This window comes from Hyaena hyaena, unplaced genomic scaffold (genome assembly GCF_003009895.1).
Source record: "Hyaena hyaena isolate Hyena2069 unplaced genomic scaffold, ASM300989v1 scaffold_128, whole genome shotgun sequence".
Lineage (NCBI taxonomy): Eukaryota > Metazoa > Chordata > Mammalia > Carnivora > Hyaenidae > Hyaena > Hyaena hyaena.
The window spans coordinates 2,682,923-2,710,296 of record NW_024080760.1 but is presented as its reverse complement, the minus strand read 5'-3'; the positions used below and the strand labels follow the sequence as shown (position 1 = coordinate 2,710,296).

At 44.1% G+C, this 27,374-nt stretch overlaps 1 protein-coding gene across 9 annotated transcripts in view; it reads left to right on the top strand.

Annotated features, from left to right (window-relative positions):
- ABLIM1 (actin binding LIM protein 1) overlaps positions 1–26,272 on the top strand; it is a 308,719-nt gene extending 282,447 nt beyond the window's left edge. For 6 of the 9 annotated variants that reach the window (XM_039237629.1, XM_039237635.1, XM_039237626.1 and 3 more), the window contains 11 exons: positions 5,300–5,404; positions 7,118–7,165; positions 10,018–10,164; positions 12,413–12,504; positions 13,738–13,843; positions 16,685–16,749; positions 17,340–17,400; positions 17,977–17,984; positions 19,030–19,104; positions 20,236–20,316; positions 21,409–26,272. In XM_039237629.1, coding sequence (XP_039093560.1) covers positions 5,300–5,404; positions 7,118–7,165; positions 10,018–10,164; positions 12,413–12,504; positions 13,738–13,843; positions 16,685–16,749; positions 17,340–17,400; positions 17,977–17,984; positions 19,030–19,104; positions 20,236–20,316; positions 21,409–21,522 — 902 coding nt within the window. In that variant the 3' untranslated portion in view covers positions 21,523–26,272. The remainder of the gene's footprint in view (positions 1–5,299; positions 5,405–7,117; positions 7,166–10,017; positions 10,165–12,412; positions 12,505–13,737; positions 13,844–16,684; positions 16,750–17,339; positions 17,401–17,976; positions 17,985–19,029; positions 19,105–20,235; positions 20,317–21,408) is intronic. The other 3 variants (XM_039237627.1, XM_039237630.1, XM_039237631.1) reach the window with 3 other exon arrangements.
- Positions 26,273–27,374: the final 1,102 nt, after the last annotated feature.

The window sequence follows — 27,374 nt, the reverse complement described above, 5'->3', positions numbered from 1 at the left end:
TAATTTACAGTCAAAAATTTACACTTATCCACGCATAAGTGGACCCATGCCATTCAAACCCATGTCATTCAAGGGTCAGAGGTATATTCTTTTCTGTCTTCAGACTGAATTTGAACTTTTTGACACACTATTATAGGTTTAAGTTGTAGAGAACATTAGGCCGAGAGGGATTAGCTTGAACCTGAGCTCACACTCAAAAGACACCCAATGGCTCATCTCCCATATGTCTGTAAGCCGTTCCTATAAAATAGTTTACATACATTGGATACAAAATGTAATGTACATAACAGTACGTGCTTAGTTTCAAAATCAGATGAGCTTTTTGCTAAACTACAAAATAAATCATGGAGAATTTGTACATTAAAGATACTGCTTTAAGAGCTTAATATAGTTGATTGGCTAAATATGGATTATTTAAGGAATTACTTCTTAGTTATTCTGAAAAGCATGTATCCATCTATTAGACATGGAAGACCTCTCCAGCACTTGAAAAATTTAGCATGGAGGGACTTTATGGCCATTTGAGAAACAAATCTAAGGTATCTTTAAAATGGAACCAAGTCCTCCATGGCCTTTCATTTGAACGTTCACTTTTTATCTTGGAGCTCATCTTAGGATCCTAGGGCAGTTATTTATAAAACAAATGCAAGCTGGGCAGCCTGAGGATGCCAGGATAGGCTGTCCATCTAAGGAATGTGTATCTGGAAGCACTAGAAGCACCACTCTTGCAACCAGAAGTTCAGCCCCCTATTTCCTAAGTCCGCTTCCTGGTCCTTATTTCTGACGCATGGGCCCAGGCCCCCAGGGTTCAAGGAGCCGAGGATGCAGCATGCATGGAAAGCTGAGATGCACATCACAGGCTGTCTCTCTATTTCATTGGCTTCTCCATCCATTTTCTGTAACATCCATCTTGTTTTCCGGTGTGTTGGTGTTTCGGTTCTCTAACCTTCCCTGCAGCCTCGTTTTATATTGGTATGTCATTGTCGGACCATTTGGACAGGTGCATGCTTAGAGATTTGGAAAGCTTTTCACGTTGTGTTGGGCTTGGTCTGTGCTACGTTTGCTGAGTTCCTCTTCCCTCCCCTTTGAAATACTCTTAGACATTAAGTTCTGTGTCCACAAAGTATAAATCAGATTTGTGAACAGGAGGGCTACATATATTAAGTCTCTTTGAAAGGAATCTTTTCTGTTTCACCATAGAAGTGATTTGCTGTGATGCAAATATCTGACACTTGCTAAAGAAAACCATGATGCTTACTGAAACTTTAGACAAGTACCAGCCTGATGCTACCAACTTTAAGGTCCCCTCAAAATACTCATTTATATTTTGGAAGACAAGCACTTAGAGTCCAGAAAACTAGGCAGTTTTCTAGAATGTTCCCCCAGTAGACACATGCATGGCCATTTTGATCTACTTGTCTTAGGATTTGTCACTTGGGCTCTCAGGGTACCAAAAAGAAGATTGAAACTAAGGACAGAGCATCTGAGTGTATTAAGGACAGTGAGAATCCTGTAAGTGATTGATCTCCCAGATCAGCCAATCTGAAAAATACGCTTATTAGGCTGATAGGGAAGGAGCTAAAAATGAAGGTTAAGAAACATATGTACGTGGTAGCTTCTTTTTTATTATTTATTTTTGGGTGCAGGAAAACGTGGGAGGGGCAGAAAGAGTGGGACAGAAGATCCAAAGTGAGCCCCGTGCTGACAGACAACAGAAGTAAGCCCTATGTGGGGCTTGAACTCAGAAACCACGAGATCATGACCTGAGCCAAAGTCGGATGCTCAACTGACTGAGCCACCCAGGCGCCCCATGTGGTAGATTCTCATCATAGTAGCTAAGATCACTAACAACTAAGAATCATCCAATACAAGGAAGGACTTATTTAAGGAACAAAATGGCTATGAATGTGATATATACTGTATTCTACAATATGTGCGCTATTATTTTTAAACAGTGTCTACATTCCAAGCTGCTGATGATGATAATGTTGATGAAAGTAATACCTTCCATATATCATCTTTCATCTGACACCTCATGCATTACTTTGCCTAAGTAATGAACTAGGCTTACAAATACACGTTTAGGGCCCTTATCAGTTATTTCCTTCTAAAATAAAGTTTTACCACTTCAAAATAGGGTGTTTAAGTTAGACTAAGGAAAGAGGACTCATCTTGAGAATTTTGCTTTTTTAAAAAATGCCAAAAAAATGTTTAATGCCTTTGGTATTTCAAGGGCTAAGAATTTGGTACCTAGCAGCAGTATCCTGAGACCTTGTTTCCAATGAACCATGGTGACTTGTGGAAATCGGATTGTACAGAAACCCTGTAGATGGGTGCGTTGCTGAGTCTGTCTTCACCTAGCGTTTTAAAATATTTTGTGGGAGGTTTTAAGTAATTTTAGCATTAACTCTATTTACAAGGATTTGAACATAGGAGTAACGGGGTTTTTTTTCTTTAAAGCAACTAGAAAGGTCAACGATTACTGAAATATGCAGCCAAATAAAGAACTATGCCCAACAAGAGACATTCAGCCCGAATTCACCCATCAGGAGCTCAGACGGCCACTCATCACCACCTCTAAGAGTCGTTAACCATATCTGACAAGTGATGGGCTCCTGCCGCCACTGGCCGGCAGATGATAGAGTCTTAAGGCTTAGACAAATGCTAATTCTGATAACCTTCAACCTTTGCATCCCATACATGCAGATATTTTTGTGTGTGCCTGACACCGGCTAATAACTATCAAAACAAATTTAATGGTGTTTCATCCATTAGGTATATAACCCAGACCTGTGAGAACATTTCCCTGAGATAGCTGATGTTCTTGTACAAGCACAAGAAGGTTAGAGGTGATGAGCAGGAAGCAGGGAGGCTCAGAAGCCATGCCAGCCAGTGCTCAGGATATGCAAAAAGAGTCTTTAAAAGGCTACCTCAAATTAGGCGAGAAAGCTGTTTTTCCAGACCTTCTTTTGAGAATAACTCACAAGAAGTATTCTGTTTTTCAATTCTGGATTACTCTTGTGAATGATTTCTGATGTTTACAGGAATAAATAATTCCTCCGCAGTGAAATGGTTACATGGGGGTTATGGAGGATCTAGTGGGAAAGTTATAAAAAGGGGGGTGCTGTTGTGACCCCATTGTTCTATACTAACATCTGGCTGCCTTTAATCAAGAGCAAGATGATGGGTAATCCATTCAGTCATTCATTTGCAGACATTACTTAGGCACTTACTCTGGGCTGCACACTCTACTCAGCTCACCAAGGTGAATGAGATCTAGTTCTAACTCAACCTTCAATTTAAAACAGGATTTACTTCTAAATGTACGACCACTTTCTTCCTCTCCCTGTTTGCCTCTACCTGTGTCTTTTATACTTTTTTCTTTTTTCAGACATGAGCTGGCTATTTCTTGTTAGGAGAGCGATAGTAAATGAAATAACTTTCTAAAAAACTTTATCTAGTAGATCAGCAGTTTGGGGTGAAGCATCATCATTTTTAGAAGCTAATATCTAACTTAAATAGTAAAGTCTACATTATAATGTGTTGGGAGCTAGCGGTGAAACTGACTCTTGAGGAAAAAAAAGAGAAAAGCTTCAACAGCAACCAGAAAGCTGGAATCTACATTCAAGCCAGAACAACTTCAGATCTTGTTTGAAAGATCGTACTGCCCACTCAGTCCAGACGTGTGTACCGATTACCTAAAAATACACATATTGAGAAATTAAAGTCCTAGTAAGCACGTCATTTTAAAACTCCAGCAACTGACGTCTTTCATACTTTGCGGGCCAGATTTAGAACAGCGTGCCTTATTTGAAGAAATCGGCTCGTGCTCTGTTTTATAAAGATCTATGATTTGTTTCAAATAGCATTAATTGATAGATAAATTACACTTTATCAAAACTTAACAACTTTTGTGCTTCAAAGGACACTATCCAAATAGTGAAAGACAACCCACAGAACGGGAGGAAATATTTGCAAATCATGTATCTGACAAGGGACTTGTGACCAGAATACATACAGAAGTCTTATAACTCAGAAACAAAAGTAATCGCCTTCTAATCCATTAACTTTTGCTAGTCCTACATCTTCTGGTATATTCTTGGTGCAGATGTTTTCTCAGACACGAGGTGGGAGGGCAGTTTAGGGCAGAAGCTGATCTCTGACCAGTTGAACCCAGGTCTCCGTTCATCCTGGTCAGAAGGGAGCGATGGTGGTCTTGGTGGCACTCAAGGCTTGGCAGCCACATGCCAGCAATCTTTTCTAACCCCTTCCCTATTCCCTCCTCCAAGAACAGCCTGCTGTCCCACCACAGCGGCCAGCCCTCTGGTTCCCGCACACCACGGCCCTTCCTTCCTCATGATGTTCAAGGCCTCTGGAATCTGGGTCTGCTCACCCCTCAGCCATCCACCCGCCCACCTGGTGTGCTTACTCCTTGACACCCCCTCAGTCTAATATCTTAGCTTTCTGGAAGAATTGATGCCACCTTCCCCTGAGTACACATTTATGTGTCATAGTCTGTCTCCTTAGGTAGATTCTGAGCCCCGCTCCCCACAACAAACGGGTAGGAGTGACATCTCATTCACTTCCATGGGCTCAGTGCCCAGCCACGTTAGCTGTCCATTCACAGATGGAATTGCTGGATGGGGTGGCACCTGAGTGGAGCCTTTAAAGAGAAAAGTGGAGAGTGGTATAAGCGGTCCCGAAGTTCCGGAAAGAAAGGGCTCTGATTCCGTGGTGTGTATTTCAAAGTGAGGAAACAGAAACATTCACTGTAGTGCAGGCACTTCGCATTGCTGAGGGGAGGGACTGGGGGACCACACAGGCTCCCGGACGTGGCCTTCCGTTCCGAGAAGTATATTGCGATTGCCAGCCTCTGCCGTCATGCCTGGAAGTGATTGTATTTGGGTTTGCGTACCCTGCCCCTTCGAGTGCTTGGGATTTAGTCATCTGACAGCCGATCCTGAATCATTAGCAAGTGACCTTCCATGACTCTTCATGTACTTTCCATCTAATCAGTTGGCTGCTAGCTCACGGCCTTCAACCGCATGCCATCGGAATGACGCCCCCTACCGCTAGCTGCTTCTAACCCAGTCCCACGTGAAGTCAAATCTCTCATGACCAAAACGTAACCTCCTATCACCTTGTGAGCCAAGTTGATAAACTGAGTTTGTTTCTTTTGTTTCTCCTTTTTGATATAACTTCCCCCCGGTCTATTGTTTTGAATTTTTATTATGCTTGCTCTGTTTTCTTTATTGCTGTCCCTTCCCTCATTTTGTTTTCTCCATTCTTCTCATTGGAGGCAATGAGCCGTCCAGCGGCCGGAACTCCCCTCTCCCTTCCCGGCCAGACAGCCGCCCTGTCACTCCAACTTACGCTCAGGCCCCTAAACATTTCCATGTTCCAGGTAGGAGCTGACACGGTCTTTGTCGGGGTGTCCTGTCACGGTGTAGAACGTAGCCGTGTTACCTGTCTCGTCTCATTTCTCATGCTCTCATCATTGGGATGCACACAGTCGACAAACCCTAAATTGCACGATCTGACCGAGAGGGCCTTTCAGAAGTTTTGGATGCCAAATGCCAAGATTGTATGGAAGGTTTATGTTTTCTCAAAAATTTTTGAAGGGAGGTGGGAGGCAGAGAGTGAAGGAATAAGGGTTGAGTTGCTTTGTCTTGTTTTATTTGGACCAAGATTTTAATTTTGCCTGTATATTAGTGCCTCCTACGATATCACTCTGTGGTTTGGTGTCATTGACTAAATCTCACAATGGCAACCCGAGGTTATCTTCTCATCCTAAAGACTGAACCACAACATCTCCAGAGTACTTTTATTTTTTCCCATTTGTCTCCAATGCAGAGAATTTTTCTATAGACTTTTTGGAGAGGTATAAAATTGGATCAGTTGGACAGTCCTCCTGCATTGCATAACCAACTGACTACCTCCTTAGCCCACAACAAAATCTTGCAATTTAGGCTTGGTGCTGTTAGCTTTGCTGAAGTCATAAGCATCTGCTGTCACGGTACAAATAGTAATTTGCCATCAAGAACTAGAAAACTTAGGACCCATCAATCTCTTGATGTTTAGAGTCAGCTCAATTTGTAAGGGTAAGATTGGCCATCTGTAGTCACGATATTATTTTTCTATGGGAAGTACATTGTTTTGCTGCTTTTCGCTACTAAAAGTGGTTTAATACATTACCCATTATTTTACTATTAGGGCACATATTCAGAATCTATAATCATTTTTTTTCCTTTTGCATTCCAAACTTACCTGATAAAACAGAGGAAAGTTCAGTGAGATTCATCCCACTAAGTTAGAACTGTCTTTTAAAATAAAGCTTCACTGAACGTTAAAATCGGTGCTGTGTACATTTGCAACTTTTTTTGCACGAAGAATGCCCCCACCAAGATTCAGTGGCCAAGATTCGAGGAAACAAACCTTTGGAAATTTCCTGAGTATTCGCAGTCAAAGTGAAATTGTAACATAATTAAATGTAGTCCTATATAAACAATTGGATAATATTTGTCATCTCTTTTCGTTTCTTTTCTCTTTTTGAATTTGCCCGATACAAGTTAGAATTCCATCAGACATTCTGTCAGGAATCAGACTAGCCTTGCACATGAAAACTGTTCTATGTCTTAAAATAACTACTCTTAACTATATTACATTGCTTTCCACTGTTCCACTCATTAGCTGTGAAGTAAATTGAGCCCTTGGTATCTACTGGGAGCTCAATTTCTAGACAGTAGCAATTTGGGGACCTTCCCCAAACTGATTATGTCTTCCTCACCATTAGAGTCCTCTCCACTGCTTGCGTTTCTTCCTGTTTTAATTTCACTTTCAGTGAAGTGTGTATTCGCAATAAATGGCTCATGAATGAATTACATCTCTATATATCCTAAGATGTATTACAAAGGATTCCATATCACTTGTCTGTAGTGATTCACCCATTCCTGTGACCTCTTCTTCCAGTAACCTCAATCTTTGTAATACAAAAGTTCACCTTCTGGGTTGATTTTGTTCAAGAGTCTTCAGTTTGGTTTGCCTCTTGGTTGATCTGTTTTTGCCCATCGCTGAATCGGTTCCCATAATCACACACCTTTGCTTTTCATTTCCACAGATCAAGGGATCAACATTTACCGAAAACCACCCATCTACAAACAGCATGGTAAAACCCGCTTTCCTCCGCATAGCTTTTAAGTCACGGTATCCGCTGAACTCTCTGCTGTCTGTCCTCTCAAAGGCTTCTCTGCTGCTGCTTTTGAGAATCAAACTGGGGTGCCCAGTGTATTATGCCTTTATGGTTCCCTAAGATGCAAATATTGTGAGATGAGTTTTCCTAGATGGAGAACGCTTAGTTTGGATCGGAAACTCCTAGCCAGTCTTTGAGCCCATGAAACCATGTATCATTGCATTCCTAGAGAATGGGGAGTACTGCTCACACAATAATTCACAAATACCTTTTTTTTTTTGTATGTACCATGAAACAATTTAGCCAGCCTCTATAGTAACTTTGATGAGCTTCTAATTACTCTAATTAAAATAGTGAAGGCCAACAACCTAGAAGACTTAGCTGAACTAAGCCTACATTACCTTGACTGTCCAATTCCCCAGATGTCTACACCTTGCAGTGGAATGGACACCCCACGACCAAGGCCTTGGTCCCCAGCCCTTCCCCTCAATGGCTCTATGATATCATGCATGTGACTTCTCTGTCCCTCAGTTTCCTCTGGGACAAAAACCAGTGAGTTAGGCCAGCCAGTTTCTGAAATTCCTGCAAACTAAAATTCCTACTATGGATTTATAAGTGTGCTTTCCTTTTCTGTAAATAGAGAATTTTTAAATCCAGGAAATCACATTACCCTAGGTAAATCACATTTCCCTCCACCATTATTAGGTCTCTGTCGATTAGGTGCCATAAATCTTTGCGAATGGATAGAAAACCAGCACTGGTCTTCTGGTGATGTCAGAAAATTATACACATAATGCACCTGGAAAGTTGAAGGCTGCCTTTAAAATCGAGTTGACATTAATGAGTCCTGAAGGATTAGGATGACCTGAAAAGCAATGAAAGTTGAAAGTGCACACAGAAAACAATTTAAGCCAGCATTCTAGGGGGCAAAAAAGAGAATGTACATATTGTAATGGTTCTACAACTGTGATTTTTTTTTCTTTTTTTTAAGATTTTACACCATGTGCTTGCTTTTTTAAGTTTGTTAACATTGTTTTTGTTTGTTTTTTTATGGTTTAATGTCTTCTCACCCACTCATTAACATGTGAATGTTTACTGACTTCACCAATTCTAATGCGTAAGTACTGTTTGAAGTCATGCTTTTTTTTTTCCCCCTAAATTTACAAATGAGACTCCAAGAGTTTGATTTATCAACGTAGAAACTGTTTTTATTACTAAAATCTCTAAGGCTCTGCCTCTCTAAACAAAAATAGTCAAATATTTAAGATTCAAAGAGACTGGATAGTGTTACCTTGTTTATTTGAAAGAGATTGGCTGTTTTTTTTAAATGAAGTGTACTCTGACTTGACTTTCAGTTTGTTGTAATTAAGAGTAGCACAGCCATAGTGGCAGTTCCCAAAGAACCTTCTGCAAAAGAGCAGTTCCATGTGACAGAAATAGAAGGTCCACCAAACCTGGCGTCTGGGCCCCGGTGCTTTGGAAAATGCTAGATTTAAATAAAGTCACCATTTTTTTGTTTTGTCATGCAGAACATCTCAGTCTTTAATATGCTAACATATGTTGTCCATCTTTAAGAAGATGATGTAATAGGCAGTGTTTTCCAAGGTGAATTTTTTATTTTTTTCTCATGAGGATAGAGACTCAGAGAAGCACTACCCCATGCTTGGCCAACACTTCACCCCTTATGAGTAGATAAGGTGACCGTGGTCAAGCCACTTAAGGAAAACAAGACCCAGAAGGTTACTAAAAGAATGGGGAATTCGAGCTAAGGATTCAAAAAATTGTTTCCAGATTTTAAAATATGTGAGCCCAGAGAGGGGAGGATAGTCTTCACTTAAAGCATTATAACTATATTTTGAAATGCTTAGTAATGTCCCAGGCCAGTCTGCCAAATTAGCCAGAATCAGGGTCTGACCATTTAACCCGGTTTGTTTTGTTCTGGCTCTGTGATTACATTTGTAGCTCTAAGCCAGCGACAGCTCTAAGCAGAGCCATTAAGAACTCTGTGAACTGAGGCCATTGCTAGTCTGGCTTTTGTTGTCTTAAAGCTGGACGGCTGGCTTATGTGTGCAGACCCTTGAGGGAAACAGGAGTGTTTTGCATACATGCATAAGTCAACATACATACATAAGACACAATGCTAAATTCCTACAGGCTGAACGTGGATTTTCCCATTGCCATTTCTCGTAGGACTCTAGACACATATATAATATGTAAGGAGTGAAATGAACTGGACAGATGACTGCTAAAATGAACAGATACAAATACACAAACATACAGAGCCAGCCCTCTTATGATTAACAACTACAGTCAAAAGACAGTGTCATGCTTTTAACTTAGCTCTTTAAGTTCAAATTGTTAATTCAAATTTCTAATTGCTCTAGAAGAATATCATCTGATGGAACTTTCTGTGATGATGGAAATGTGCTACGATGGTGCTTCCAATATGGTAGCCACTCATTACACATGGCTGTTGAGCGCTTAACATGTAGCTCGTGCAACTGAGGAACTGGATTTTCATTTTATTCATATTCTAGTTTCCTTTAGTTTTATTATTTGAAATTGAAGTAGCCATGCACAGCTAGAGCTAGTATCGGTCGGCCTAGCTCTACAATAAGATTACAGATATAGAATGAAATTTTGCTTCCAGCAGAACATAAGAAAATGACTTGTCACTAGGCACCACTGAGTGACTGGGCAATTGATAAGAGCCATAAACAGCTTTCAGGATTTGAAACTTTTGCCAGCAAACAAGAAAACTATGGAAGTGGGTTGTACCGCCATGGCTTTGCAGACCAGTAGCTAAGCTCCCCGTGATTCCCGCCTAGATGCAGCTGCCTTGGCAGCCCAGAGCAAGTCTTCAGAAGACATCATCAAGTTTTCCAAGTTCCCAGCAGCCCAAGCTCCAGATCCCAGCGAGATACCAAAGATTGAGACGGATCACTGGCCTGGGCCCCCCTCACTTGCTGCCGTAGGTATGCAACTGCTGTGGCTAAGCCAAATGGACAGATCAGCAGGAGAGCACAAAACGAAATGCTTAAAAATATGCAAGGAAGTGTGTCCTGTCGTAAAGGCGTTTAAAAAGTATGACCAGAGGTGGAGAAAAACCCTAACGTGGTATTAACATGGGTGCCAAATGCGTCACAATTACAAAAACCCAATCACCAGAGCCTTGCACTAACCAACCCACAGAGAGGCAGCCAGAACTGGTCTAAAACAGATGATTTGCATGGACTCTCAGAGTTATTACTGCAAAATCAATAATAACTGCAAGTAACAACTGCAAAGTAATAACCAGTAACTTTTGAACTAGTTGAACCAAAGCCTCTCGCCAAGACACCATTTAGAAGTAGAGTCCACCGGGTGTCTTTACTGAGTGTCCACAGAGGCATGACTTCTTTCAGCGAAATTTGTTTTAGGCTATTTCTGGGTTGTAATTACAATTCTCTTAACAGCCACTCCTAACACTGACACTTCCACCTTTCCTGTGAGATCATGTTCTCCTTTACTAAGAAAGGCTGTCACAGAGTAGTAGGTGTTCTGGAATAACTACTCGTGTGAAGTTATGTGATTTTCCATCTATCATTTCCATGAATTCTGTGCTGAAATGTCACGTTTGAGCTGTTTCATTCTTTGCTTTGAACCACAAATTTATGCTTTAGAACCGTGTCTGTGTCCGTACTGTTTTGTCAGTTGTGAAATCACTTGGCCTAAGAGGGGGTACTTAGCAAACTCAGAAGCTAATACTGAAAATTTAGTGAGTCAGTTTTGCAAAGATAGAACTATCTTCTCACATTTATGTTGACAACCTTTTTTAAAAGGGCTTTGGTTTTCCAAATTTTCTTCATCATGCTTTTTCTCATCAAGTTACTTTCTGGAATAACTTTTACAAACAATGTAAGTGGATTATAAAGCAATCCACATTTATAGAAATACTTGAAGGAAAATCTCCCCCTCCTTGGGTTCATTATTCCCAAATACTCGTTACAATATGCTGACTTAAGATTTATTTAATTCTTGCAAACTTGTGTCTTTTCATTTTTATTAGTATAGATTGAAGAGAGTAAATTCACATTGACATTTATGATTTTAGGAACTAAGAATCAATCAATCATCAGCTTGTCCCTACCAGTCTGTGCCCTGCAGACAAGAATACTTTCAGGGTTCATGTCGCCTTTGAGGTTCCTGGTTCAGTCATGTTGCTTAGTGGGGACACAAATTGCTAAGTTTGGGGGACAGGAAGAATGAATATTTGATGGTTAAAACCATCATCACTAAATAGCTTAAAGCTTTTTGGGTTCCAAAGTTAAGAAAATTCCTGGCCCATTAATCAAAATGATAAAAACTGAGACTATTAAAGTTTGTTTTGATTAGATTAGCAAGCTTTCCTGTTTCCTCCCACAGCCAGATTAATCCAAGCAATTTAGGAAAAACAGTAATTATCTTAATTTTACAACCATTCAGACAGATTCCTCCCTTTCACTCCCTGTATCCCCTTTTCCAAGAAGCTTAAAAATTGTCAGTGATTTGCTCGATTGGAATGAAATAAGTAACTTTTTAGCTGTATTAATGCTATTTTATTGACCTATTAGAATAAAACTCTTTTGTGACCATTTTTTCAAAGGATCGAGGGCAAGAAAACATTAGAGACTCATTCTTTAAAAGAGAAATAAAAGCATGCTTTTTATTGAATTTGAGGGCAGAAGATAGGGTGATTGTATGATGACAAGTCTGTTCAGAAAAAGAGAAAACTCCAAGATTTCGAAACGTGTCCCGCAAGAGGGACTCTCTTACCTATTTGGTGGTATGTACATGAATTTGGATTCCTCTCGGTTTGAAAATTGACCTCAGAGAGATCCAAATAATAACTCCGGAGGCCCTCCCACCTATGACAGAGGGCTGTGGCCAGTGGCCGATGGGATGACTTAGACCCAACCATAATGGCACATTAAGTTCTCATTGAGCAGCTCAGTTGTTGGGAGGCCCAAATTCATGCCTTAGCAGATCACGCGTTGAACTGGCCGTCCAAGGAGGCCTGCTCTCTCAAGCAAGTCGCCAGCAGGGCTAAATCGGCAGTGGGCTGTCTTTTCCTTGTGTCGCTCACGAACGTTAAGGACGGCCGCTGACTTCGCCAGCTGGGCAGGTGGAGCACAGGTGGACTAGTGCCTTAAGATCCCCTTGCCACGGGGCTCATGTGAGAAGTTGTCTTTGCTGTGGAATTAGGAGCCGACTCGAGACGCAGATCTAGTGGCAGAGAGGAAGATGACGAGGAGCTTCTGAGGCGCCGGCAGCTGCAAGAAGAGCAATTAATGAAGGTTTGTCCTTAAGCTACTTTGCTGCAAAATCTCCAATTTGGTCGCCTAGATCCAGAGCTTTGAATGCATACGATGGGCAAGCCACCAAGTGAGTGAGAGGTGGTTCCGGCCCTCCAAGGGCAGGAAATCCAGGAGGTGACAGAAGATGGGCCCTTCACCCTTTAGGTGACTATAAGGCAGGGTACTTAGTGGGTTCTGGAAGACATGGCCTGGACATGGGAGGTCAGAGGGACGTGGAATGTTCGAGCTTCTGCGAGGAGAGCGTGACTGCATGGGGTATGTGTGTGTGCAGGGCATGTGTTGGCAGGCTGCTGAAGGGCCATGTGGAGCCAAGCTGTCCACCCACGGAGTGCAACACCCGCTTTCCCCCGGCAGCCTCTGCTGAGGGCATTCCCTTGGGACTGAGTATTTGTCCTAGTCTCTCCTCGGGACTTGTAGGACCTTACATGTGTATCTGGGCCAGGAGGGAAGGGATAAAATGGACTGCCACCACAAAATTCTCATTATGCCCCTCCCACCATATCCCAGAAGGCCAAAAGAAGGAGAGTCCATTATAGCCTGGGGTAGAGGGAGCCGGGAAATTATATACCCTCCCACCAATAAGAAACAATAATGAATCCCTTCAAATGACATTTTCCAAAGATACTTAATCATATGGGAAGTGCACAGGATACTAGTTACATGGAGGGAAAGGATACAGAGTTGCATTTATAGCATGAACCCGGTTTTGTATAATATGGGCATAGAAAAATCCTGGATGGATGTAAATCAAAATGAAAATGGTGGTTATCTGAGTGGTGGACTATGGGCTACTCTTCTTCTAGATTTTCTAAAATCTGTGCAATGAGCATGTATTATGTTTGCTTTCTCGTTTTTAAACAAATCAATGTAATTTCTTTTTGATACTCTCCCCAAAATCCCCTTTGTGCTTCAAAAATCTGCATACACACATGCCTTCTGAGGTCACCTGCTGGCACGTTGGGGAGGGCAGATGAGAGAGAACATTCTTCTGACATGGCCTGGGGGAACGGCATCTTGACATTAAGAAGGCTAAGAGGGGTTCAAGGCCCAAAAGCTGGCCTACCCCCTGGGGAACCACCAGGCTCTGGCACTGCGGTGCATCCAGGCCACTCCAGAGCCAGAAACTTCATGCACGACCTTCTCGAACAGAAACTGCCAGTCTGTGACCGTAACTGTGGACTCCACTTTCACGTGTCTTTTCTCTGTGAATAGCTCAACTCGGGCCTGGGCCAGTTGATACTGAAAGAGGAGATGGAGAAGGAGAGCCGGGAGAGGTCATCCCTGTCAGCCAGTCGCTATGATTCTCCCATCAACTCAGGTGAGCAGCAGGCCCGCTGCCTTCTCCCCTTCTCCCCGCCAGGAGCTGGCCCACCGCCTGCCTAAACTGTTCCAGGAGAGGCAGGGCCATGCCTGGCAGAGCCCGCAGTGTGTTCTTCGCGAAAGGAAGTAAAGGAAACCCGTAGTTCTTCCTTAAATGTGTACTTTCTTCATAATAGAAAAGGGGGAGCCCTTGGAGGATTTTCGGAGGGTTAGTTCAGAATCCTCATCTTAGGGGGAACCCATGAAAGGAAATCCTGATAGAGAACAAAATGCTTTTGGAGCATTTAGAGACATGGGTGTATCACTTCCAACTGTAATGTATGGAATTCACACACACACACACACACACACACACACACACACACAATTAAAAGTAAACATAAAGGAAAAGCTCAATCACTGAAAGGTCTAGATCAGGCAGGGAAGGAAGAAGGTACATGATCAGGATTTTCTGTCTTTCTTGGTTTTACACTCCCTGCTGGGAGAGGATGATGTCCCCATATATAGAAGTCACCGCCAATATTCTTTTACCCCAGAAAGGGTCTCCAGACTTTCTAAGTGCATGCACTTTCAACTCCTTACTACCTTATTTCCATTAGAGAAGTACCATGATTTTTGGCTCAAGGGAACTTGGTTTTATAAAAGAGACTTCTTAACAATTGATGAAATTGACTTACCCTTGTGAATCAAGCCCTTATAGTTCATTTCATTTTGACCATTCTACTCCTAAAAAAAGAGAAAGGCAAGGGCACCTGGGTGGCTCAGTTGGTTGAGTATCCAACTTTAGCTCAGGTCATAATCTCATGGTCCATGGATTCGAGCCCCGCATCGGGCTCTGTGCTGACAGCTCAGAGTCTGGAGCCTGTTTCAGATTCTGTGTCTTCCTTTCCCTCTGCCCTTCCCCTGCTCTCACTCTGTCTCTCTGCCACTGTCTCTCTGTCTCTCTCTCTCTGTCTCTCTCAAACATAAATAAAACATCTTAAAAAGTTGTGGGTTTTTTTTTTAATGAAAAGAAAGGCAAGGAACCTGGGTGGCTTAGTCAGTTAAGCATCCAACTGTTGATATTGGTTTAGGTCTCGACTCGCTATTGTGGGATCAAGGCCCAACTTGGGCTCTCCGCTGAGCATGGAGCCTGTTTGGGATTCTCTGTCTCTTTGCCCTTCTAATGCTCATGCGCTCGCTCTCTCTCTCTCTCTGTTTTCTCTCTCTTACTCTCTTTCCCTCAAAAGAAGTTTTTAAAAAGAGAAAGAGGGAGGGGGGTGCCTGGGTGACTCAGTTGGCTAAGCGTCCAACTTTGGCTTAGATCATGATCTCATAGTTCCTGAGTTCAAGTCCTGCATTAGACTCTCTACTATCAGCACAGAACCCACTACCCACTTTGGATCCTCTGTCCCCTCTCTTTGCCCCTCTACATCTTGTTCTGTCTCTCTCTGTCAAAATAAATAAACACACTTTAAAAAAAAAGAAAGGGAGAGAATAGAAGCTTTTATAGAGAACTTGAGATTATATATAGACATATAGAGAACTTGAACATTTTCAACACATTATGATTTTATGTTTAGATATTCAGTGAAATAGCTAAAGACTAGCAATGTTGTTTTTGATACTTTTGAAGGAGATTACTTACATACTGGGCTGAAATAGTTTATCAGTATATTTCCCATTTATATTTGTCATAAACCAAATCTCTCTTAACCCACAATATTTCTTCTCCCATGTTCTGAACTAGTGCATTAAAATTGCCCCTCTTAAAGCTTTTAGTATATTTAGTGTTTACTAAACTTAAGCCCTTGTGTTAAATATTATTTAATTTATTCTCACAACATGCCAATGAAGTAGATGATGTTATTACTACCCCCATTTCATAGATTAGAAGACAGGAATAGGAAATTTAAGTAACCTACCCAATGTCACTTTATTAATAACAAGCAACACTAGGATTCTGGAGTCCAAGTGTTATAACCCCAGAGCCACAAGCTGTACTGGAATGCCCTGCCTCTCTGAGATGCCTCCCTGGCATTGATCTTGGATTTAGTGGTTTACTAATCTTCAGAGCTCCTTCTAATTCTATAGCCCTGTTCTATATGAATATATAGCATTGTATCTACATGAGTCAAGAAACAAAGACTTACAGAGATGAGATCCCGTGCAGAGGTGTTAAGTTGCAGAGCCAGAAATCAAGCTCCGGTCTGCTCCCCTCCAAAGCCCCATAGTTGCTGTGGTGCCATGCTGTTATTAACGGGATAACTTATCTCAGGCCTCTCAGGAACCCAGCTGTGGTGGCCCAGGAGAGCGTGATATTTACATGGTTGGCTTTTGGCTTTCAAGTCACTTATTGCTGCCAGACCAGCTGGGGTATGAGCGTATGCATCCAGATAGCCCTGGATTCAGATCATTGCTTAGCTGTTTGTAAGATGAGTGACCTTAGGCAAGATACTTAACTTCCCTTAGCCCCTATTTCTTCTGCTGTAAAATGGAAATAATAATAGCGTTATCAGGGTTGTCTTGAGGATTCGGAGGTAAAGTAGCACCAAGCAACTTCTTCCTTCTCCATCCATTCCCTGCAACGCCCAAATGTGGTGGCCTTTTGTGAATATTTGAGCTCAACATTATTTGGGTTATTTTTTTCCATTTGTCTATGGATCTTCTCTTCTGTAAAGAGAAGATAAATTGCCAGTTTCAATAAAGAATTGGACTTCTGGGGGCACCCGGCTGGCTCAGTCAGTAGAGTGTGCAACTCTTGATCAAGCCCCACGTTAGGTATGGAGTTTACTTTTAAAAGAAAGAAGTTTTTAAGAATTGGACTTCTGATTTCCTTTTTTTACCTTTTCTCATTCAGCTTCACATGCTCTATCATCTAAAACCTCATCTCTCCCAGGCTATGGAAAAAATGGGCTTCACCGGGTAAGATTTCTCACTGACTTGTTCCTGAGTTTATTTCTTCTTCAGACCTGGTATGAATGTTGACATACTGTTTGCATATGTCTAATAATGTAATCTCAATGCTAGAACATGAAAAAAACTTGTAACCTCTTTGATATCATGGCAATCACTTTGAGTTACAGACAAAATAAAATATTTCTATTGAGAGAAAGAGAAATTGGCTTCAGATGGAAAAATAGCCTATATAACTCATGGGAAGTCTACCTTGATTGATCATGTGGCAAATATTTCAAACTAAGAGTAGTAACTTGAGCCATTATCTCTGCTGTAAAAAAAATACAGGAAAGTTCGCTGCAGTCACCCTCCCCTCAAAGCACAGAACAAATGTAATTGTGTAGCTATGTGAAGAAATGTATTTTTATTGGCAAAAGATAACTTGCTTACCCAGGTCCTGCTGGCACTGGAGGCAGTGCAGAAGACAAAGAGAGTTCATAATAGTAGAAGAAAAGTAACTAGGGCGCAGGAATTCAGCTCAGGAAGAACTCTTAGGATTTTGTAAATCCTTTCACCTTGGAGTGGATTTTCTAACGATGTGTTCTTCCTGGTCTCAGCCTGTTTCCACAGACTTTGCTCAGTACAACAGCTATGGGGACGTCAGCGGGGGAGTTCGAGGTAAGGCCCTCATGGTCACACCGCTGACTGGCTGCGCAGTCACAAATACATTGGCTCCGTTTATGCTGTCTGATATCCGAGAGAGAGTCGGATCGCAGCTAGCCCACGGGAGCTCACGGAGCATGTATCAGAGTCACAAAGGATCATAACTGAAATGAGACCAGAGAAGCAGAGTTTTTAAGAATGAATCCATTGCTCCTGCCATGTGCTGAGCACTCGATCGGATAGATTGGATAGATCTCGAATAGATTGGATAGATCTCGGGAGTTACAGAGGGGCCCTCCTGTCAGAATGCACAGGACTGAGTGAGAGATAGAGACAGGTTGAGGTGACCAGAGAGAAGCTTCCAGAGATACATGCTGTAATCAGAGAAGGTGGAAATACCTTCAGGGCGTGGGGGAAGGATTCCATGAGAAAAGGTGTTTTAACTGATAACTGGTGTCCAGAGACCCCAGCAGAGAGAACCTGGTGCATTGGAGAATGTCTCCCGAATTGCAGTAGGATATGGTTTATCAGTGTTGCCATGTTCTTCCATGATCTTTCTCTTCTGAAAGTTTCTTTTTCTTTCCTTTCTAGACTACCAGGTATGGAACACTACTGTCTTTCTCAAGTTGACCACGCCAACAAAGCAGCCATTTACCACAATCCAGACGTGTGTTACGGCTTGAGGGAAGAGTTTCTGTTGAGAAGATCCTTGGGTTCTTGGGTTGGCGGGTCTGATTTATTAGCCCATAGATGTGAGGAGCCGTGAGCACCAGGAATGCCCGGTGCCGACATCAAGCGGGCCCTGCAGGCCTGGGGACATGGCATGAACCAGGCCAGGTGTCAGAGGACTCTTGGTCTGGCCTCGGAGAGTCCTCTCTCGGGGGAAGTGGACCAGCATCACGGGTCTGCCCACATACAGTTCTTCCTTTCAGTTTTAACCACTCTCTGCTTTTGGTTCTCTCCTCCTTCCCATGGTCCCAAATGAAAAGAAATTCCCATCCTGTCTGGTATCATTCCTTTTTTCCTGGACCCTAGCTTTATAAAATTATGATGGAGAATGAGAAGGTGTGGGGGGAATACAGAGAAAACTAAGAGTAAAGTAAGAAAATAATCACAGACTTGGAATTTTTTAATATTCTGTATACTTTCATGTGTGGAGCCTAAATTAGAAATGAGTCAATAGTTTTTGTGTTTTTTTTTTTTTAAGTTTCTTTATTTGGAAAGAGAGAGAGTGCGCATGAGCAAGGGAGGGGTAGAGAGAGAAGGAGAGAATCCCAAACAGGCTCTGCATTATCAGCGCAGAGCCCGACACAGAACTTGACCTCAGGAAGAGTTCTCTTGAGATCATGACCTGAGCCAAAATCGAGAGTTGGATGCTTAACCGACTGAGCCACCCAGGCGCCCCTCAATGGTCATCAAGCCAGAATCTTTCCCCCAACTTGATGATTAAAGAGCAATATTCCCAGTATTCCTGCTCTTATGTAGCAAGGATTTCATTTTTGAAATATTTATGGTAATTAAAATGACGCATCTATAAAACAAGATTTGAGTCTGAAGCAGGGAGTTTTGGGGAGGCCATAGAGTCCCCCCCTCAGCTCCCCATGCTGTCATGTGCTCCTCCTTAAAGCGGGTTTTCTGTTGCAGACCCTCCCAGATGGCCACATGTCTGGGACAAGAATGGATCGGGGGGTGTCCATGCCCAACATGTTGGAACCAAAGGCAAGTGTAGGCATTCTCTCTCCTCTTATATGGGAACAGCAAACTGGGCCATCACCCTGGCAAGATTTGGTTTTCTTTTTTTTTTTAATGTTTATTTATTTTTGAGAGACAGAGAGATAGAGCATGAGCAGGGGAAGGGCAGAGAGAGAAGGAGACACAGAATCTGAAGCAGGCTCCATGCTCTGAGCTGTTAGCACGGAGCCTGTCATGGGGCTCGAACTCCCAAACCATGAGATCATGACCTGAGCGAAGTCGGCCCCTTAACCGACTGCGCCACCCGGCCCCAAGATTTGGTTTTCTGCCTTTCCACCTTTCTCAGTGTTGAGACCTACTTGCTTCCAGGCCGATACAGTAGACAAGCCATGTCACAGAGTACCCTGACCCTTCACAGGTTTTGCCACACTGAGTCAACAGGTTTAAGCCCTCACCGGGTCTGGTACAATGTATTCACGGTGAAATACAGCGCACCTATCTTATGAGCTTTGTACTCACTTGGCCCCTGCTTTGAGCACTGCGAGGCATGCCCAGTGCAAAGCGGGGTACCCCTAGACCAGTCCAGATAGGGTGAGTGGTACATCCCATTTGCCCAAGACTCTCCCAGTGTGAGCCCTGAAAGTCTAGCATTCCAGGAACCTCCTCGGTGCCGAGCAGAACTGGGATGATTGGTCACCCTAGCTCCAGAGGTATCCAAGGCTGTGCTCCCTGGTGACCATAGCTGGGACTTACTTCAATAAGCAGAACACTGCTTCTGGGCCTGCCCGGCCGCAGGCAGTCATGAGCCAGTCTTGGAACAAGATTGTTGAACCCTGCAAAGGTACCCTGCCTTATAAACCGTGTTCCTATCATTTCACTTCTAATTTTTACCTTTACCCCCCAAGACATAATAAGTTTGTATTCTTTCACTCCACAAAGCCCTCCGAAGGCACAATGCCACGTGAGACATGGTGAGCTGAGAAGGTGTAAGAACTGGCCCCCGTCCGTTGGATATTTGATGGAACACCCATCATTCAGATACTATACTTATAATGTCTTAGAAGCTCTATCTTGGGAGTAGGAGATTTTAGGTAGCTTCTGCTTGTTAAGAAAACGGACAACGGTGTTCTAAAAGAGGTCTTTCTCTTTGCTTCTCAGATATTTCCATATGAAATGCTGATGGTGACCAACAGAGGGCGCAACAAAATCCTGAGAGACGTGGACAGAACCAGGCTGGAGGTAAATTAATGAACTAACTAAATAACCAGTCCGAACTGCAGATACCTATGTGTTTCGCCCAACTGTCTCCAGACCCTCCCCCCCAAAAATTAAAAGAATCAGTCTCGTATATTAGGCAGAACTAAGACAACTTGGGATGAGAACCCAAATATACACTTAAGAGATCAGCCTAAGTGTGTGGTGAAACCCAAAAGATGACCCAGGAGACACAGTATGATTTTAGTCATTTTCTGTGGAGACGATGTTGACTTAATGGTGGCTGGGGTTGGAGAAGGGAAGCCCATCCTTCTTCAGATATCCCAGCGCCTAACCTTTCCCTGAGCCTGGGTCGAGCTCGTTGAGAGAGAGAAGGGAGTGCTCCACAGAGTGTCTCTCTCGGCTGTTCCCTCATTCCTTGCTGAAGGGTCATCTGGGGGCACATACGCAAGACCTCCTTAGACATGGAACATTGATCTTTATAGTTTTCCATCTGAGTGATTTTAATTAAGAAAAACTCTGGTGCCAGTCTTAGAAAAGAGTCATTACTTCTCCCTGACAAAAGGCAATACCTTTGTATGTGAAGTCAGTCTGGCACAGAGAATAAAGGCTCTACTATGCTAAGGGAACTCTGGAGGAGGGACGCCAGGTGGAATCTGTTCTCGGGGACCAGGCATCCACCGGAATTCCTGCCGCGGAGCCAGGAGGATGCCCCAAGGCTCCCCAGAGACCATTCTAGAAGTCTCTCTCTGGCTTTCTTATTACTGTGGGCCATTTTCCCTGCATCTTCTCAACATCACAGCGACCTGAAATGGAGTCGCCTCCACACTGATGAGTCACCTGCTATGTCCCATCACCATTAAGTGTATTACAATAATCATTAATACTCCGCCAGCTCTTTTGTCCTCTTTGGGGGTGGGGGGTGCCTCCCCTGGGCCAACCAGGAAAGGAGCCAGTGAGAGGGGCCCGCTAACACACCTCAGAGGTAAACTCCTCTGTCATCATTCTGCCTTGCTCTTCAGAATGATCCCCTGTAGACTCGAGAGCAACTCTCAATGCTCAAGGCCATCCGCGTGGCCGTCAGGACTTAACCACTGATCTTTTCTCCCGTCACAGCGCCACTTAGCCCCAGAAGTGTTTCGGGAGGTCTTTGGAATGTCCATACAGGAGTTTGACAAGTTACCTCTTTGGAGACGCAACGACATGAAGAAGAAAGCGAAACTCTTCTAGGCCCCTCCCTCCCCCGGCGTAGACAGCAGGTAGAGAAAGGACTGACGTTGCGGTGACACATAGGATGTTGTGTTGAGGCCCAAACTTGATTGGAGAATTCGCAAACTACTGCCCCTCGGCACCGACAAAAGGGGAAACCTGATGGAAACAGCCACGAGCCAAATACGGGGCCCACCTACCGGCAACCCTTGCCCAGAAGCAATGGGGCGGAAATTTCTGTGTTCCCCACACTCGTGACCTTTTTACATCACCTTATGTACCCACAGGAGCTACTTCCTTCATTTCCTTTAACTGTTGTCTGACAGTAGTGCTGACTGGATAGGTAAGAGCCAGCAAGTGCCCTTAGGATGCCGCGTGGGGAAAAAAAAGCAGCTGTAATAATTCCGAGGTGGGAATATATTTATTATGTAGCGCTCTGGCTGAGAAGGAAGAGCCTGAGGGACGTATCCGTGTGGGCACACCACTCTGCACACGCCTGTCCTCACTGGCCTCATGAAGCCCCCCCACCCCCCACACCCCCCCCAGCAGGATGGAAATCAGGGCCAGGGCACTGGGCAGCCGTTAGAGGGAGCTGTGGAGCAGCCAGAGCAATTTTTAACAAGCTCCTTTCTCTCTACTGTTTGCAAGGACCTGGTAGGCAAATTACTTAGCTATTATTTAAAAAGAGAAAAAAGAAAAAAATGTTTAAGAGAAGAGAGGGAAATGGAATGGAAGGAATATCTACCTTGATTCTTTCCCTGCTTCAGGCTGTGGGCTTCATTCCGCCTCCCCGCCGCGGCCCACAGCGGTCCAGGCCCCCGCCACAAGGAAAGGAAAGGGAGAGATTCTCTCCGGTTGTGTGCTGTGAGCGGAGTTTTGCCCAGGGGGCCTCAGCACTCTTGGCAAAAAAAAAAAGAAACGTGTCCCGCCAACGCTAATTCTTCCACCCTGCACCCTCTGCTCCTTACACAGCATCCTCTGAATCCATCAACCCCACACGGGGTTTTGGGGGTTCTTGAGGTCTTTTCAGTAGTAGGCTAAGGAAGGCACGCTGTTCTCTCTGCAGGCTCTGCAGCCCCAGGGTACACTGCCTCAGATTGATTTAATCTGGCCTTTTCAGCTTTCCCACTTTGCCTAGCTCTGTCAGCCTCAGGGTGTGTGTGGGGTGGGCGTGTGTGTGCATGTGTGTGTGTAAGCGAACGCATCCAGGGTAGTTTGGGGAGTGTCTGCATGCACTTGTACGTTTCATTTCTGCTCAAATGTTGGTCTGGCTGTGCTGCAGCTTCGAAGGAACATTTGCACATATGCGCATGAGTCAGAGGTCAGGAGTGAGGCTGAGCCGCACCCAGCAAGGCATCCTCCTTGGAAGGGTGCTGGTGCCAGAAGCCAGCATACTGTGTGATTGAGGTGACCCGGGTCAGCAGCACACTGAGGAGGAGACAGACCTCGGATCGGGCTAGTTGTGGAGCTCAGAGCATCACGCCAGAGTCCGCCAATGTGGCAACACAAATTTAAAGCGGAGCCTAGGATTTCACTGAAACACACATGTAAGACCCCATCCTCATTCCCGGAAGCTTCCAGTTGTGGCTCAGATGAGATAGGAGTCCGGTGAGGGAGGGTCTCAGCTCCATGCACGGGAGGTTTTCACATTTATTCTCTTGCACTGGGGGGGCCTGTCTTGGAATTGAAACTCTGTTTTAAGGCGAGAGGAGAGATCATTCAAATTCTCTTCCTATGCCTCTAATAATAAGAGCTCAGAAATTCTTCCTGCCGGCACCGAGTATTTGAACTAGTTAGTAACGGACTCCAGTGGCAAAAAGCAAGTAAAACAGTTCCAGGACGTGTACTGCGAGCCTCTAGCCTGTGACACCCTCTGTCACCTCTGTCACCGCTCTTCCCGAAGGGATCGAAGCTGCCTGCCCTTTCAGCGCTAGACATGGAATGTTGAGGACTGTTCTCACAAATAGGAACGTGTGCGTGTGTGTGTGTGTGCGCGCGCGTGTGTGCATGTGTTGGACCTACTAACACATTTTGCAAGTGGTTCCGATGGAGTGGACGAAAGAAGACCCACTCCTCCTTGGCCAGAAGCCCCCAGATCGCAGCTCGCAGTTCGGTGCCTGTTACCCCATCATCTCTCTGACCTCTCCTGCCCTGGCCGCCTCAGGTCCGCGTACCCTAGTCCTTGCTTCGCCCTGGCCCAGTGTGAGGAGTAAAGACCATGGCGTATTCCCAGTAATCAGTAACAAGGATGGCCAGATGGGTCCCTGTGCTAGGCTGGTGGAGCGAGTTTTTTTCATTACGGGGATACTAAAGGACCCTCCATATTTTCTTTGGTTAAATGAACTATGACCCCTGCGCATGCACATCAGATGTCAGTGTGAGGAAAATTGTAATGGTAGTCAAAGATCTGAACCAAAATCTGCTCCCGCCAATGAAACTCTACTTCTGTTATATCTTTTGAATTCAATTCTGCATCCAACTTGGGGAGTGGGGTTGGAAGCTTCTTTCCATATCAAGTGTCCTAGCTCATTTAAACTACACCCATGCAAAAATGCATTACCAGACAAAGTCAGTAGCCTCCTGTCTGTGGGCAGAGCAACGCTGTGCTCTGGGGAGGGGTCGTGGACAACCATAGTGTGGAGAGAGTTCCCCAACTCCTGGCAGAAGACACCCGCTGGAGGGATGGGTCGTGGGGCGACCCTGTTCTCCTAACCGCCAAATCTAATATATGGGCTACAGTGGCCTATCCATTTTTTTTTTAATGGGGCTCAGCATGCTTGTCCTAGCACTTCCAGGCCACTGTGCAGGGCATCAGCGTTCTCTGCTCGAACCCCCACTGTGCACTGCCCCTAAAAATTCCATGTGTTAATGCAGCCAAATGAACAGGGATTGGCAAACGTTCCTGGCACACACCCCAAGGGCTACACGTTGGAGTGTTGGGCCAATTCGCGATTCCTTAAGCACACACCGAATTGCATGAAACAGAAGAGGCCTCCGACAACATGGAAGTCAGTGCTTCCTTTACGGTTTCTCCCAGGAGACTGTTTAGTCCTCCTGTGTGGTATAAGAGGGGCGTGAAGATCATTTGGGAACTTGTACAGCCCGCTCTGCATCCACATTTTGGTTTGGGTTAGCTAGGAAATGTTCTCGATGTGACTTCTTCAATGACTAACAATCAACTGCCTGTTCTCTGCAACCTCACACGGAAGAGCCAGAGTTCGTGGGCAACACGACGCACGTTTCCTGTGCAGCTCGTGCTCTCCCTCTGGTTGTGCCCGTCAACTCTGCCTAGAGAAGTCTTGCTGGAAATGTTTATAAGCGTTCCCCTAATTTCTTTACACTTGAAAGCAAACACCTTTTTCTAAAGAATTGCTTCTCAGATGATTATATAGAATACATATGCTTTTGCAAGTTAAAAAAAATCGAATTAACCGCTTTTGACTTGGTAGGTCTTTCTAAAAATTCTTTCAAAAAGCTTGGTGTTCGTGTCCTGCGCGTCGAAGGGGCAGGTGCGCCCTCTCTCTGACTGTCAGGCATGCTGGGGGAAGGAAAGGAACTCCGTGTCATCTCCCCTTCTGTATCCTCTGAAGCAAGCTCAATTTTTACAAATCACGTCTTCTGTATTCCTGGGCACTGTTTAATCTGCACTTCCTAGACCAGCCTTGACGTTCCTTGATCTTTAAAATCATTTTCTTTTGATCAACCAAGTGTGTGTGAGTAAGCCCTACACCTCACTCATGAGTACTCCCTTTTGAAGAATGTTCTATTAAAAAAAGATGATCCCAGGCCTGAGATTTACAGTTGACCCCACCTTAGAGTGTAATGTACATTAAGGAATCTACCCAACTATGTTGTAATGAAAGAAAGAGAAACTCTTACTTTGGCTTTAAAAGAAAAGTCACCTTCCATTTGCTGCCCAGGAAGCAATGAGGTGATGGATATGCTTTGCATATGGATTTTTGTGTTTTCATTTGGGCAAGTTCAATATATGGCAAACTCAAAAAGAAAGGGGGAGGTGGTCCTTTGAAGCTGAAAGAAACGTTCTAAACAGTATATGCATACACAACAAAATTAAATGCAACGTTTTCTGACGCTTGATGTGATTGACTGGCAATTGTTATCATTAAATACAATTCTTCCTGAAAGTGTCGCTCTCAAGAGTGAAGACGCCATGAGTCACTTTTGGAACCCATTCACCAAAGGTAGGAAGAGACAATACTATTTACGCCAACATTCAGAAAGGTGGTAAGCCCCTTAATGATGGTATATGCCAATATTTCTTTATCCTGTGGAAGAAAAAACAGTTGTCCACAATATTGACCTTCCTTTTGGGTTCTGTGTACAAACCCGTCCCGTAACAAATGTCTGTGGTTTCTGTGAGTTGCCGACAATCCTGCATCAAATCTCTTACCATCCTTTCCTTTTAAGTTGGGTTTAATGGGAGTTTTTTTTTTGCTAGTGTCAAAAGACGTCCAGTTCTTCCTTCCCTCCCATTTCAGAAATATGAAAGTGAATATTTGGAAGAACTGCTGTTGGAAAGATGTGTCGTGTCCCCCATGAAAGTGAGTGGGTGTCCATCTGCGCCCCGAGTAACACATACTAGTATGCAGAGGTGGGGGCGGCCAGCCGGCCCCGCGTTGCTGTGCTTTACGGCCCTGACCTGTCCCGCGCTCCTGTCGCAAGCAGCACTCGCCGCTTCCCCACCCCGTACTCTGCATCACTGTTGTACACTCACCACTCAGTGAATAAAGTGTGTGCTTTATTCTGTTCATAAATGCCTCCACGTCGTGTTGACTTTCTTGCTCCCCTGCGCCCTGGAAAGGTCTGTCCCATTTGAAGAAAGACCAGTCCAACTTCCGATGACCAAAACAAAATCAGAATCCAACCAAAGCTTTAGGAATGCATTTGTATCACATAGGAAGGCTGTTTAGAGCGGGGGGTGGGGGGGAGGCGGGTGGGGGTGGAATGCAACAAATAGCAATGGTGTGATTCAGGACTGTTTGTTGAGGAATCCAGACCGGATTGACCAAGTTGACAAAAGGAAAACTATTTAAAAGAGCTGTTGGGCTGTGCTGGTCTACCTGGTGTTTGGTTCTGTGACACAGAGCAGTGACAGTTTCATCATCTGGACACGAAGGGGGATTGATGAACCTTGAGGACAAGAGCTTCTGAACCACTGTGAGTGACTCACCATTTATTAAGAAACTGCAGTGCATTGGTAGAAGTCCATCTTTCAAAGCACTGACCTTAAGTGAAGAAAGTCTTTTAGATTTTGATTTCTTATTCTCACTGCCACAATTTTGGGCTCACTGGAAAATAACAAGGATGTATGTTGACTTGAGATGGCCTTTTCTGACCACAGCCATTCTACTACTGAGTGTCTGTCAATCCTGTTGTCATAATCAACTCAGGCTGGTGTTAACAGAGTTCCATAGACTGGGTGGCTGGAACAGGAAACATTTATTTTGTACAGTTCTGGAGGCTGGGAGGTCCAAGATCAAGGTGCTGGCAGATCTGGTGTCTGGTGAGAATCTGGTGAGGTTTGTAGATAGCCATCTTCTGGTTGTGTCCTCACATGGCAGAGAGAGAGGAAGCAAGCTCTTGTGTCTCTTCTTATATAAGGGTGCTAATCTGGGGCACCTGGGTGGCTTGGTCAGTTGAGCGTCTGACTTCAACTCAGGTCATGATCTCGCAGTTCACGAGTTCGAGCCCCACATCGGGCTCTGTACTGATGGCTCAGAGCCTGGAACCTGCTTCTGATTCTGTGTCTCCCTCTCTCTGCCCCTCCCGCTTGTGCTCTGTCTCTCTGTCTCTCTCTCTCTCTCTCTCTCAAAAACAAATAAAAACATTTAAAAAATTAAAAAAAGCTAAGG